Source organism: Halyomorpha halys, unplaced genomic scaffold, assembly GCF_000696795.3.
Source record: "Halyomorpha halys isolate HHAL.00 unplaced genomic scaffold, Hhal_1.1 Scaffold886.1, whole genome shotgun sequence".
Classification (NCBI taxonomy): Eukaryota; Metazoa; Arthropoda; class Insecta; order Hemiptera; family Pentatomidae; genus Halyomorpha; species Halyomorpha halys.
Window position 1 is genome coordinate 521,628 of NW_027109805.1, and position 13,166 is coordinate 534,793.

Consider the following 13,166-nt stretch of genomic DNA (forward strand, 5'->3'; position numbering starts at 1 on the left):
TATCAAGTTAATTAAAATATTAATCAATACCTAAAATGAGACATATGTTTATTTTGAAGTATTTATTTAGAAAAAAAAAAGTTAAACCAGGAAAATAAAAGTACTACATACCTCTGTTTTTCCTCTAATTCAACTGGAGGTATTTTTCTAGTTCTTATTCTCATAGCACCAAGGAAGGTTTTATAAATAATAGAAGAGTCTTTTTTTTTACCACCATTTAATGCAAGATGGAGAGCATTAAGGAACCAAGATAAAAAATCAATAGGATCACCTAAAAAAATAAATTCAATAATATCATATCAAGAAAAATATTATATTAATATGGTAATCTAAAATTTTTACATGAAAGAAGCAAAAGAAAAATTAAATTCAATGAAATCTCAAAAGTCGAGATGTGATTGATTAAAATCAAATACTAGATTTAAAAAAATTAGCACTTATTCAATCTACATAAAATTCTCATACTTTATTTTTCTCTCTCAATGTAAACATATTATTTTTTATGCTGATCCACATTACAAAGAGAACTAAGGACTTTATTTCCACGTGCCGTTGTGTTAATTTTATAGACGTTTATAACTTTAAAGAGGACCTAACTTGAAGAGTTCCTGGATCAGGACTGTAAAAAATCTGTTTAGATTCCCAGATCACAGATTTTGAGATCTGTAGGTAGTCTAGGACCTACATGTCATTTGTTAAAACTGAATATCTATTGCAGTGGTTCCCAATCTTTATAAGTCTGCAAACCATTAAACTGGAAATTGAACCAGGCTATCTTTTCCGGCCAAACCCGCCCCACTAAGACCCCCAGGGAGTGACAGTCCTATATTACTTTTGAAATATTTAATTAAAATGGGAAGAGAAGACTTAGGACAGTTTAATCGAGCAATATTTAAAAAGCAATTAAAATTTAAAAATGGCACGAAAAAAGGCCTAATTTTGATAGCAAAAACGGTGTCAAAGTTGCAAAATTTTCAAACTTTTGGTGAAAAAATGTTCGTCGATAACCAACAATTCTTTTTAGAGTACTGGCTCCATCTATCCTTATTGGATCACCAGTTAGAAACAATTGCTTAATTTTTAAGACAAGTATTTGTTAGTAAGTGTATACTTAAAATATATTTGTAATACTTACTGCTGCCTGTAAGATTCAATAAAGTTATGAATAAATATTTGAATTATGACATTAAAATATAACAAAATCTAAACTAGAAAAACTTTGAATTAAGAAAAATAATAACATTTAACACACCTTGTTTAGTAAATTGAAATTTCTTTCTGCTCCACAAAACAACAGCTTGTAACATTTCATGAGGCGATACGTGTGCCTTGAAATTCCTGGGATTCCATAATTTCCTCATGAGTTCTCCAAAACGTTGAACAAGAAGAAAAGAGCTATCTCCAGGTGGCCTCTTTACTCTAGCATAGTTAATCTCTCTCAAAAAGTAGTCTCTGAGAGGAGTTACATGGCTCAAAGCCTGCAACAGTTGAACACGTGTAAGGGTGAAAAAAAGATTAAACCTTTTAGAGTGCTGAATATATTCTACTTACTTGAAGTATAACATTGCAATAATCATTAGCCTTAATATTATTCAGTCCTACAATTCCAGGGAGATATAATGTACCATCTATAGCTCTTGATAACTTATCAGTAGTGTCCAATTGTTTAATGTGGTCAGAAGTGAATGTTGGATTTAACACATATTTTATATCATCTAAAGATGAATCTAAAACATGAAATTATTATTGAAGGTTAAATCAACGGTTAAGGGAGAACTACACAAATTACTTTATTAATTACGGCTTTCAAGACAATAGCATTATGAAGAGTAATGCAAATATTTTCTTCATACAAAAATAAAAATAAACAATGATTACCATTCCTACTTACCTACTATTTCATAATTGTCTGGCAAACAATAAAATTTCAAGGTATGAAGGTTGAGAAAGACATGATGACTTTCAGCCACACTATGTGTATATGCATGAGTGTTAGTACCTCTTCCTGAAGTAAGAAATTTCAGTTCATTCACCAAACATAATCAAAATACTAGATAAATTACAGGAAAACTAAACCACAGTTACCTTGAAAATATTTTCCGCAAACAAGACAAGCATATACATTTATCCTAGACAATGATACTGAGCAAAGTTTTTCAAAATCAAAGTCTAAAACTTGCCTGTTAATGGTATCTAAATAAGGGCACAAGCGATGAGTAACCACTCTTTCTGCTTTGCTAACTACAAAAATTATTAAGAATATTATTGAATAACTATTAATGAGAAGACATGAACAGCTTTAGGATAAATAACACTTATTAATACCAGGTTCATCAATCTCTTCGTCAGATATAGGATCTATATCGAAAGGATCTTCAGCTTTCCTTTTCAAGTTCTTAACTCCATTAACTGCAGCCATTAATGAACAAATAAAAGTTTCTCTGTTCGATAAATAAAATACGAAACCGACAATATTCAAAACAAATAACCTCCATCAACAAACTACAGCTACACACGGTAATAGGTGGCGCGATCTCTTAAAAATTAATACAACAGGTTGTGGTAAGCTCTCCAACAGATAGCGCTCAAGACTTCATCTTTAATCAATTCTAAGCTCTGTAAAATTTCCTTTTACTACATAGTATTTTTAATTTAGGTGTGGTATAGACTGTTTTTTGTTTTTCTACATATATTCCTTTTTATATCTTAAAATTTATTTATGATGTAGAATGGAGATTGTTATACCCATTTCTGTACTCCAAAGTTATTGCAATATAAAATCTATCCATCAGGTAGTGTTATAATATTGTCCTCCCTCATCTAAAGAAAAAGATCAATAATACTAAACATAATAAAAAATTTCAAAAAAGTGCTTTGATTTCATCAGCTAAACCTGAGGAAGTAGTCTGACAATTCAATATCTCTTCATCTGACAAAAAATATCTTCATTCCAGAAATATTTTCTATTTTTCAATATAACTATATAAAAGTGCTAATTATTTTAGATATACTAAAGCTAATACAATTCGAAAGAGTATATTCTCTTCAGTCAGTTGAAAAGTGGGTCTAACGTTTTATTATATAACAAGAGCATTTCTATAAAAGAAAAAAACAAAATATTTTCTGTAGACTTTAATTAATCCAAATAAAACAATTCATAAACTTTCTTCTATTTTAAATTTATTGGTTTAAAAAGTAGAATGGAGATAAATCATTTTATTTCTTAATGTCAATATTTCCATTTTATTTGTACAATAAAAATAAGTCCTAGTTTTAATATTGGATTATGACTCGTAACCTTTTTTTCTTTCAGTAAGAAAATTTAACTCTATTTTTGAACACATTTATGATATTCTATACTCACTAGATTCATAGTTGTCATATCTGGGTGACATTAAGTCAACTAAATTATGTTTGACGAGGTGAACAGTTTTTTCAAAAAATTAATAAATGTTTAATATTTCATAATTTAAAGTTTATTAGTTAACAGTATAGCATTGAAGGATAAGATGATTTGAGGTGTTTAGGAAGTAACTCAGAATAGTTCTTTATTATTAAGAGTTCTGGACCATATTATCTGTCAATATTTTTTTTTTTATTTTTGAAATATAGAAATATCTGAACCAAAGTTAAACCGCTTTTAAAGTGAATATCATTATTATAAATATATGAATATCATAATTAAAAACAAGATTTTGTAAAAAAATAATTCTAACACTTTGAATTTCGCAATCAAATTTGTTATAGCTTATCTGACATTATTTGTGTTTCTAATCAGTAAATTGGATTATAATTAAACTGAATTTTCCTGAAACATAGCAGGTTGGGCTGAACCTCTATTCACAAATAAATGTTATGTCCTTCGATAAATAATTTATTCTTTTTTTCTTAAAGTACTTGTTCTTCAATACTATCATCACTATTGGGAAGAAATGACAATATGCATGTTAGACTCAATCAAACCCACCAAGACTTGAGGGTAGAACCAAATGAAACCCCAATAAAAATTTTTTGTTTTGTTTTGTTTAAAAATGTTTAAATTCAATTTTCAAACTAAAATAGTAGGTAGAATATTGGTTAGAGATTTCTGCTTGTTTATTTACTCAATCCACAGCAAGAAGGTTGGATCATCCTGCAGGTTAACGAACTATTCACCCCCAGAGAGAAAATAATAAACATTCATATATTGGATTTGAACTAGGTTCGTTAATAATGTATCCAGCCATAGTGGCCCTGACAGTGATTTTGATTTAATTATTCTTTACTAATTTTTATATAACGGTACCTCATAAGGAGTCTTCAAAGCCTACAAGTGATAACAATCAGGCACAATAATTTATTTTGATTGAGTCATAAAATCTACTGCATAAGTAAACCATACAAAACAATATCCATATACTTTTTATTAGAAAAAAATATTTTCTTACAGGTCTTCATTACTATTCGAACTGGATGTTTAGATAAATAAAGAAGAAAGATATTTATATCAAAATTATAAGAATTTGAAGGTATGGAAGTTATTTATTGAGGAAAACATAAAACTTTTTAGAATACATGAAAGAATCTAGAATTAGTTAAATTTAATATCAAGTAAAACTGATAACTGCCAAGCTTTTTCACTCAATAGAATAATGAATAAAAAATGTATAGAGAGAATGCTTTTGAATATACAGAGGCTGAAACAAAGGGAGCTAAAACTGGTGAAACATCTTAATCTGTTTTTGAAAGAATATCAAAAAAGAAATAATTATTAAAGCATATTGAAATAAAAGGGCATTTCAATCTTCTTGTAAAACAAACAAAACCAAATTTAATAAATAAATATTTAATTCAATATAAAGTATCTACATTCAAACATTTGTAAAATTTCTGTACAGTTGTAAAAATAAAGTTGTTTGTTTAAAATTTAATCAATCACATTAAAATAGTATGGTAAATGATTATGTTTTTACAAAAAAAAAGGAAATAAAATAAAATTTTTCTGGCGGATGACCATACTTTTCTTAAATTGTAATAAAATGATCAATAACCACAAATCAATTTCCATGCGAATCTCAACAAATTGAACTTTAAAATTTAATTGAAACAACAAATAAATAAGTCAAATTCTTTAAACAACAAATATTTACAAAGTTTACAATATTTACAGTTGATCAACTTCATAAATTAACTGCCTAATGTCTTCATAACCACTATAATTTCCTTCGAACTCAGGCATCACAGTTCCACCAATAAACACTTTTGCATGATACTCAAGATCAATTTCAATAACTTTTTTCATGACAGGTACATTGTCTACTACATCAACTTGAGCAAGGCAAAATGCCTGTCCATCAGATGTCACGTGTATATTCCATGTAGGACGTTCTATTGATATATCCTGCATTAAATCGTACATTGTAAGTGCATTTTCTTTCTTTTCTTCTTCCCCACCAATAATTTCTTTCTTTTTTTTTAAATTTATGAAATGGGCATATATTTCATCATTAAATTCTTCACTCGAATCTGAATCTAAACTATCATGATGTTGTACATACCGTTCCCTAGTACTGAAATAACGATCAAAAAGACTGTTGTATGTTTCTTTTTCAGGTTCCAAAAAGTCAAATTCATCAGTAGTTGGAGAATTATCATTGTTCATGTCAGTCTTTTTTATCTTATTTAATGACTTTTTCACTAAACTATCATTCTTTGTCTTAACCTGGGTTAGAGGAGTTACTTTAGCTGTTTTACGACTTTTTGTTTTTTCGACTGATGGTGGCTGCTTTATTGATTCATCTTGCACCCGTGAAGCAGAATTTTCGACTTTTTCATTAAATTCACTTAAAGGAGCTTTAACTTCACTTGTCTTTCCATTGGAAGTATTATTACTCGTTAAATTATCTTTGTGGAGAACTAAAGGTCTCACTTCAGAAACTTTGACAGATTCTTTTTCACGCCTAGAGGAAACTTCTTCAATAGATTCTGCTTCAGATATTGAAGTGTCCAGACAAGTTGCATTGATTTCTGCCTTGTCTTTACTAAGTTTTGAAATGCTTTTATCATTTCTACCATGGCGTAAAATATTTTTATGCATTTTGACTAAGTTCTCTTTTAACTTTGGGGTAGAGATTCTTTCTAAATTTACTCGGGGAAGCAACTTAACATCTTTTGAATTATTAATTGCAGGAGTACTATCTAAAAACACTTCTTTTTCAATAATTCCTCTCATGCCTAAGGATGGATCATCTGGTATTACAACTGTCTTTTTTACAGGTTTCACTCTCTTGATTATAATGTCAGGGCCTAAAGAGGTATTGGGTAATGATGACTGTGAATGAACTGGAGGGAGGGCAATGCGGACAACTTTTTTCTGTTGAGAACCTTTCAGTTCAACAGTTATCTTACCATTACCTATAGCAAACTTGCCAATTTTATCTGATAAGGCAGCAAGTTTTTCTTTATTTTCAACTAGCATTTCCATTGAGGTATGAGGGGTTTCTGGCGATGGAGGAATATTTGTAATAGTTTGGGTATTCACTTGGTCATTACTGTCTGTACTTGAAATTGATACATTTTGTGGTGGAGATGGAGAAGATGGAGATGATGTGGCTTGAGGTTCACTTTCTTGACTAGGTTCATGTGGTGAAGGAGGTGATTTAACAGGGGTAGATATTTTTTTAGCTTCTATTTTAACCTTTTTTTCCTTTTCTGTGAGACGTTCTTTTTTCGTTGGTGTATTATCTTGGTAACCAGGGATCATTCTCTTCAAGACATTTACATCATCACCTCTAAGCATTTTCTTGACTGAAAACTTGACTGATTTGCTTTGAATTCTTTTTGAAACCCTACTTGGGGTTGTAAGCAACTCATGGTTTTTTATAAAACTGTCAGCAAGATCCGTAATTTTAGAATCACTATCAGAATGTTTGGAATCAACAAGTTTATTTTTTTCAACCACTGTTTCACTTGACAGGTTGCTGGAAGAGTCATTTAAACAAATGCTGGAATCATTACCTTTTAAAGTTCTTTCCAACTCTCGCTCAACATTTAACCGATCAAGATTAGTAGAGGATTTCTTGTTAGTTCTTACATCTTTCTTATGTAACAACTTTCTTTTTGCTACAACCTTGCTCTTGTAACTAACTTTTTTATCACTAACATCTTGATCTTTTCTAGATTCGTCACATCTTCCTGAAGCAATAAATTCTTTGATTTTTTTGATAGTTTCTGCTGTATCATTGAAACTGTCTTCATTTTCAACTTTATCAGCATTATTAACCAAAGATTCAGAAAACTCCCCTTCATTACGATTCAGATGAACTTTCAATCTGTCAGATGAATCATCCTTGATAAGAACAATACCATTTTTAGGAAGTTCTAAACGATTCAATTGAACATTTAATGGTTTACACTTTTTCGTTAATTCTTCAATACAGCTTCCATTCGTATCTTTCGAAAGTTTGCCTTGGTCTTCTTCATCCTCCTTTCGCCCCATTAAGATAAGTCAACAATGCAGAAAAAATAGGTGCCAGTTTCACTAATTTAAACTATCACCACAAAAAAAAACTTTTGAATGCTGCAAAAGGCTTACTAACCAACAATTATACGTAGAACAACTGCCGAAAGTAACCTTTTAAATATTTGTAACACTTTTAAAAGTAAACAAAACCTCAAACATTTAATAACAGCAACATAAATATAAATACAAATTATATCAAACAACCGGTCATAAACCAAGATTCAGTTGAGCCAACTAACAAGTTACTAGTGTGTAGAAGGGAGCCATTTTCATGAATTTATACTTAATCATATTGTTGCATGTATAATAAACTTTTTCCTTTTAACTAATGTTATATAATCACAAATGTAATAAAACTATAAGATTGGAAATTTTGCTGATTTCAAATTAACTTAGAAGGGGGCGAATCACAATTACATTATCTTACCAATATATTTTTAATACATTATATAATGCAACTAATACAATATTTATTTCAAGTAAACGTGTTGATAAAATAAGCTATTTAAGAACATTCATTTCATGTATTTCTTTTATGTAGGAAAAAAAAGATACTTCATCGTTAAGAGAAATACATACATTAATAATCGATATATATTTGTGTGATACTAAATATTAAAAATATGTAACGTTTTAAAAAAGTATTTTGATTCTTGTTGGTTTTTTCAATCTTCGTGTTTTCTGTTTTTCATTATAATGTAAATAATGTTGATACCCATACGCTCCAAAGGCGGGAAATTCAAAACTCACTTATACAAAATGCTACACACAGAGCTAGTGATACGAGGAGTATTACTCGACTTTGAGATTTTTTTAGTCTTTGGGGTGGTTTGTAAAATGGGTTGCGGACAATTTTGAATTTACGTTATATCGCTGCTTTGTTTTAATTCTTGCACATCGTTGTTTTTTTTTTAGAACATAACAGTTTGTTAATGTTTCTTTCTCTTTTTTCTTGGGTAGTCCTACAGACTGTTACGGAGCTAGAAGAGCTGTCACAAATTAGTCCAAATCTGCGGTAAAGGCTATGGGATACGTCAAATTCAAAATAAAAAAAAAATTCCTTTGACAGATGTGCCAGTTTTAAAGTAAAGCAACAATATGTGGCGAGCTACTGCACTGTTGCTGTTCATGCGAGAATCGTAGTATACAAACTAGATTTCAAAGTTTTGTATGACTTATACTACAGTAATGTACTTCATACATATGCTAAAGAGCGATCATTTTAATCCTTTGACACATTTTCATTAATCCTTGGACACATTTTCAATTGCAACCAAGTTATTACTTTTCCTTTGATCTTGAACTTAAGAAGATAGGAGCACCTAGACCATTTGGGGCGCGGGAAATATTCGCGGGTTTGTTTTTGGGCCCTTGGCGAATTTTTTTCGGGTACTGGAGCGGTATTATTTCTGTACCTTGTGCAAGTTTGTTATTGGAACTTGGTGGATTTCATTTTGGAGACCTGGGTGGATTTGTTTTAGTGGTCCAGGGTGGACATAATTTTAGTGATTAGGTAAATATAGTTCTGAGGACATTTACATTGTCAACTAATCCGACAGAACTGAAAGGGATATTTTTTCAAATAATTTTTTTCAATATTAAGATCCATTTGATGTCATTACTTGTCTAATTGCATAAATATTGTTGCAATTGTGGTGTTCGTAATTAAGAACTCACTCCGACAACGATTCATATTTACTTTGCGTATTTCTTGGGGTTATTGTCCAACACCATTGCTGTTGATAAAGTTGAAAACTGGCTGAAGGTCAGCATAGGCACGATCTCGACTAAAAAGGCTTAGATAGGGGAGGGGGATTCGTTTCTACTTTTGAGCGAGCGTAGCTAGCAGAAGTCGACAGCTGTGATTCTAATTATAGGAGTAATAGTATATATAGTTTTTAAATTTCCCGCTATTGGAGCTTGTTTTATAAACTGGTACTACTACTAATTTAGATTTATTTGTTAAAACTTCAACCACCTAAAATTATCAATTAAAGAATAACCATTTTTTAAAAATTTATTATGGCAAATATATACTCATTTCTTCGTATTTATTTCTATCTTCAACTTAAGATATTTTTTTCTTGATTGCATAAGTATAGTTCATATCATAATTGTATCGATTAAGTGGGTGTATGCTCAAAGTATGTGGGACAAATATTAATAATAATAATACTTTTTTATCCAGATTATGTATTATATACTGTTCTATAGTCTCTACAATTCCTTGTGATTTCAGCATCTCTCAAAAAGATACCTGGATGGTATATGAAATATTAGTACATCTGAAGAAAAGAGAAAGAATAAGACTATTAAATTATAACTTTTCTCGTTTTATAAAGAACATGAGCCTGAAAAGTAAACATAAGTGTTCCAAACCAAATGTTCTGGGATGAGCCACATAGGTTTTTAAGGGTAGCTAGTACTCCTTATCTTCCCCAAAGATATCTAAAGACATGTAATCAACCTGTATTATTCATTTTACTTATTTTATTCTAACTATTTACATTTTTGAATAAAAATATGTTTTAGGAACAGAACTGTATGAAATATCAATAATATAATGTATAAAAGTTAAACGAAATTCTTTTACTTAACACTCTATTTTAAATATTTAAAAAATATATAATGAAAATTACATGGAGATAGCCAGGGTTGTGACAAAAAAGGTAATAATTAATTACTAAGTAATTAATTATTAATTAGTAAATATATCTTCTTGGTTGGTTAATAGATCTATTTATTAAAGTTCTTTTCATTAACCATGCTTGCCGACCAACTTATATATAAATTGGTAATTTGAAATATTCTTGATATTTTGAAATGGATTTAGTTGTCCCTACATTTAATCTGAGGAGAAGTCAATTAGCAAGCACCGTAAGTGAAAAGAACTCTAATAATAATTAAAACTAATTTTTTATTTGTGCCATCATATAAACAAGATAACAACCATAAGGTAGTAAGATAACAAAACAAAATAAAAAAAAATAGAATAATAGAAGGTTGCAAACATAAGAAAGAGTAAGTAAGGTATAATGAAATAAATAAAAATATATAATAACAAATAATTAATTTCTTTATTTAAGTATTTTCATGTATTTCTTTACAGAATTTTATCTTTCATTCTCTTCTCATGGTGTTTATTCTCATTATTTAAATATGCAAGTTTGATTTATCATATTTTTTGTAATAAAGTATTTTCATACTATTTTGTTTTGTTGTATGATTATGAATGAAATAAAATATTTGTCATTAGTATTTTATTTAATATTTGTAGTATTTGGATTTGTAGACTGGTATTGATTGTGAAGGAAGGAAAGGGAAAAATTAGAAAAAAAAAAAAGAAGAAAAACTTATTGTTATAACATTTGAATGTATGTATTATGTATATGTCCGATCATGGGTTGATTGGTATGCTGTGTGATGTAGCAACCCAAATGTATTTGGGCAGCATGGATAAATAAAGCATTTCTCTCTCTTGTATTATATTATGGTGGTTATCGAGTTATCCATATATTCTTTTATAGCTCTGATACAGGCCTACAATTCAGGCTAAAATGTTGGCACAAATAAAAAAGTTTCCTTATTATCAGTGCTATCTTCATTGGCTCTGTCCACGAAAAATCTATCCCTATAAACCTACTTGTGAACATTTAAAACAATATTTATTGGAGAAGCATACAAAAAACTTAAAACAAGGATTTATACTTCAGAACAATAAACATATTAAAAAATAACAAAACATTGGAGAGAAGTAGAAAGGTTTGGGCTTTTAAGGAGACAGGGAGGGGAGTTGACTTATTTGATGTAAAATAAGAAACGTTTGTTAAAATAAAATAATAAGCTCTGGTTATAATGTAGAAGTAAGATTTGTATTATTATTATTGACAAAAATAAAACATGCAATTTTGAGTAAGAGGAAGGCCTGATGGATTATTTTATCCTGGGTCTGGGCTCAGCTGTTGGTGGGCCTGAATGAGAATAAGAACATCAAAACGTCATACAAATTTTTATGACAGTTATTTTAATTTAATAAATCAAATTCTGGTAGACATTCGCCAATAATTTAAGAAATATCTTTAGAATTTAATACTTTTTGTTCATAAAATTTCTCTCAAAATCCACTTTTCAAAATTAAATATTCAAGTATGTTTTATGAATTAAAAGAGAACTTGAATTTTAAAACAAAAAAATTTATTTACTCCATTTATTGTAACAATGAAAGTATTAATTAATTCAGGGCCAGAATTTACAATTAATAAAAGGTATTTAATAAATAATAAAGTACTGGAGGTGGAGGGTACCCTATGTCAGTCTAACGGCGGACCATCCTCATTTTACAAATTATATAACTGTTCATTTAATAGTATTAATCATTTATCAAATTGTATTCCATCTTATCAGTAAAATACAATTTTACGCATTGATCATATGTAGAATAAAATATTACACAGTTGATTACTAAAAACTTTTTTATATAATAGAGATATATTTTATTTTATAACATACATCTATCCAAGTCACTAAAGGCGTAAATTGTATTTAAAATGAACGAATAAAAGAAATTAAATTTAAATTAAGAATGAAATTTTACTCTTACCATATTTCATTAATATTTTTTCTGCCTTTTAGTTTTTACTTTTCTTGTATGTATTATTCTATTTTCTATTGTAACTTCTATTTTCTTTAATTTAGGCTGCTCATTTTTATATAATTGTCACATATATTTTACAATTTATATTACTACCATAGTTTACTTTATATTTCATGTCACTTTACACTCTATTTAATTATTTTTGTTACCTTGTTTTTAGCCCTGCAAAGTGGGGCGAAACATTGTCGCTTAATAAATAGTTTAACACTATTTGAGTTCCTTTTTGACTACAACCACACTACCTTCATTCTTTAATTACATATGGTCAATATGTATTTAGGTATCTTATTATTCTTGAGAAGTTGATAAATCAAGTTAACTAGGTAACGAGTTTACAACTTCTTCATGGTAAGTACAATTATAAAAGGATTAACAAGGTACTTTTCATTATAGTTGTGGCATATTTTCAAGTGTTTTGTGTTGAAAACAACTAACCTCCATGTATATTGTCGACTGAACTGTAAGATGAAAAATTTATATTAAATATTTTTGATGTTATTAAAAATGTGTGGCCTGGTGATAAAGAATATATTTTTAATTAACATAATTAATACTTCAAATGAAAAAAAAAAAAAAATTAGAACCGGTTCATAATACACAGGAATTAAATAATTTTCTGTCAAAATACTTCATTAGATTTTGAAGCTAATTTAGATTAATTTTTTACCGCAACCCTGACCATCTTCTTATATTTAAATTTTTACGGTCAACTATATATACATATATAGATTAATTTTTAGTAAGCAAGATTTCATGAAAGCATAGTAATAAAACTTGTGAACTCTAGGATTGGTTTTAGGTAAAGTTTAATTAATTAATAGAAATCTTGGAAAACAATAAAAATAAAATTCTAGTAATCTACATAAAGGCCAAAACTGGAATTTCAAAGTAACAAACAGATAGCTTAAATAATCATAACTATTTATCTTGGTGCAATCTATGCAATTTTTGGATTGTAATTTTAATAGTTTATGATTGTAGTAAGATATTCCAGGTGGCAGTCAGAAAAGG

The 13,166-nt window shown here is 28.9% G+C and overlaps 2 protein-coding genes across 2 annotated transcripts in view; both read right to left on the reverse strand.

Moving 5' to 3' along the window:
* The window catches only part of Usp39 (ubiquitin specific protease 39), a 7,822-nt gene extending 5,155 nt beyond the window's left edge, over positions 1 to 2,667 (reverse strand). Inside the window, exons 1-6 of the mRNA XM_014430410.2 lie at positions 2,326 to 2,667; positions 2,086 to 2,241; positions 1,892 to 2,005; positions 1,552 to 1,727; positions 1,253 to 1,478; positions 112 to 271 (exon numbers count right to left, since the gene is read on the reverse strand). Of these exons, the coding sequence (XP_014285896.1) occupies positions 112 to 271; positions 1,253 to 1,478; positions 1,552 to 1,727; positions 1,892 to 2,005; positions 2,086 to 2,241; positions 2,326 to 2,419 (926 nt within the window). The 5' untranslated portion in view covers positions 2,420 to 2,667. The remainder of the gene's footprint in view (positions 1 to 111; positions 272 to 1,252; positions 1,479 to 1,551; positions 1,728 to 1,891; positions 2,006 to 2,085; positions 2,242 to 2,325) is intronic.
* A 2,476-nt stretch (positions 2,668 to 5,143) lies between these two features.
* On the reverse strand, positions 5,144 to 7,477 carry LOC136795895 (uro-adherence factor A-like). Its single transcript, XM_067047968.1, has one exon. The coding sequence runs from the start codon at positions 7,475 to 7,477 to the stop codon at positions 5,144 to 5,146; it is 2,334 nt and encodes a 777-aa protein (XP_066904069.1).
* Positions 7,478 to 13,166: the final 5,689 nt, after the last annotated feature.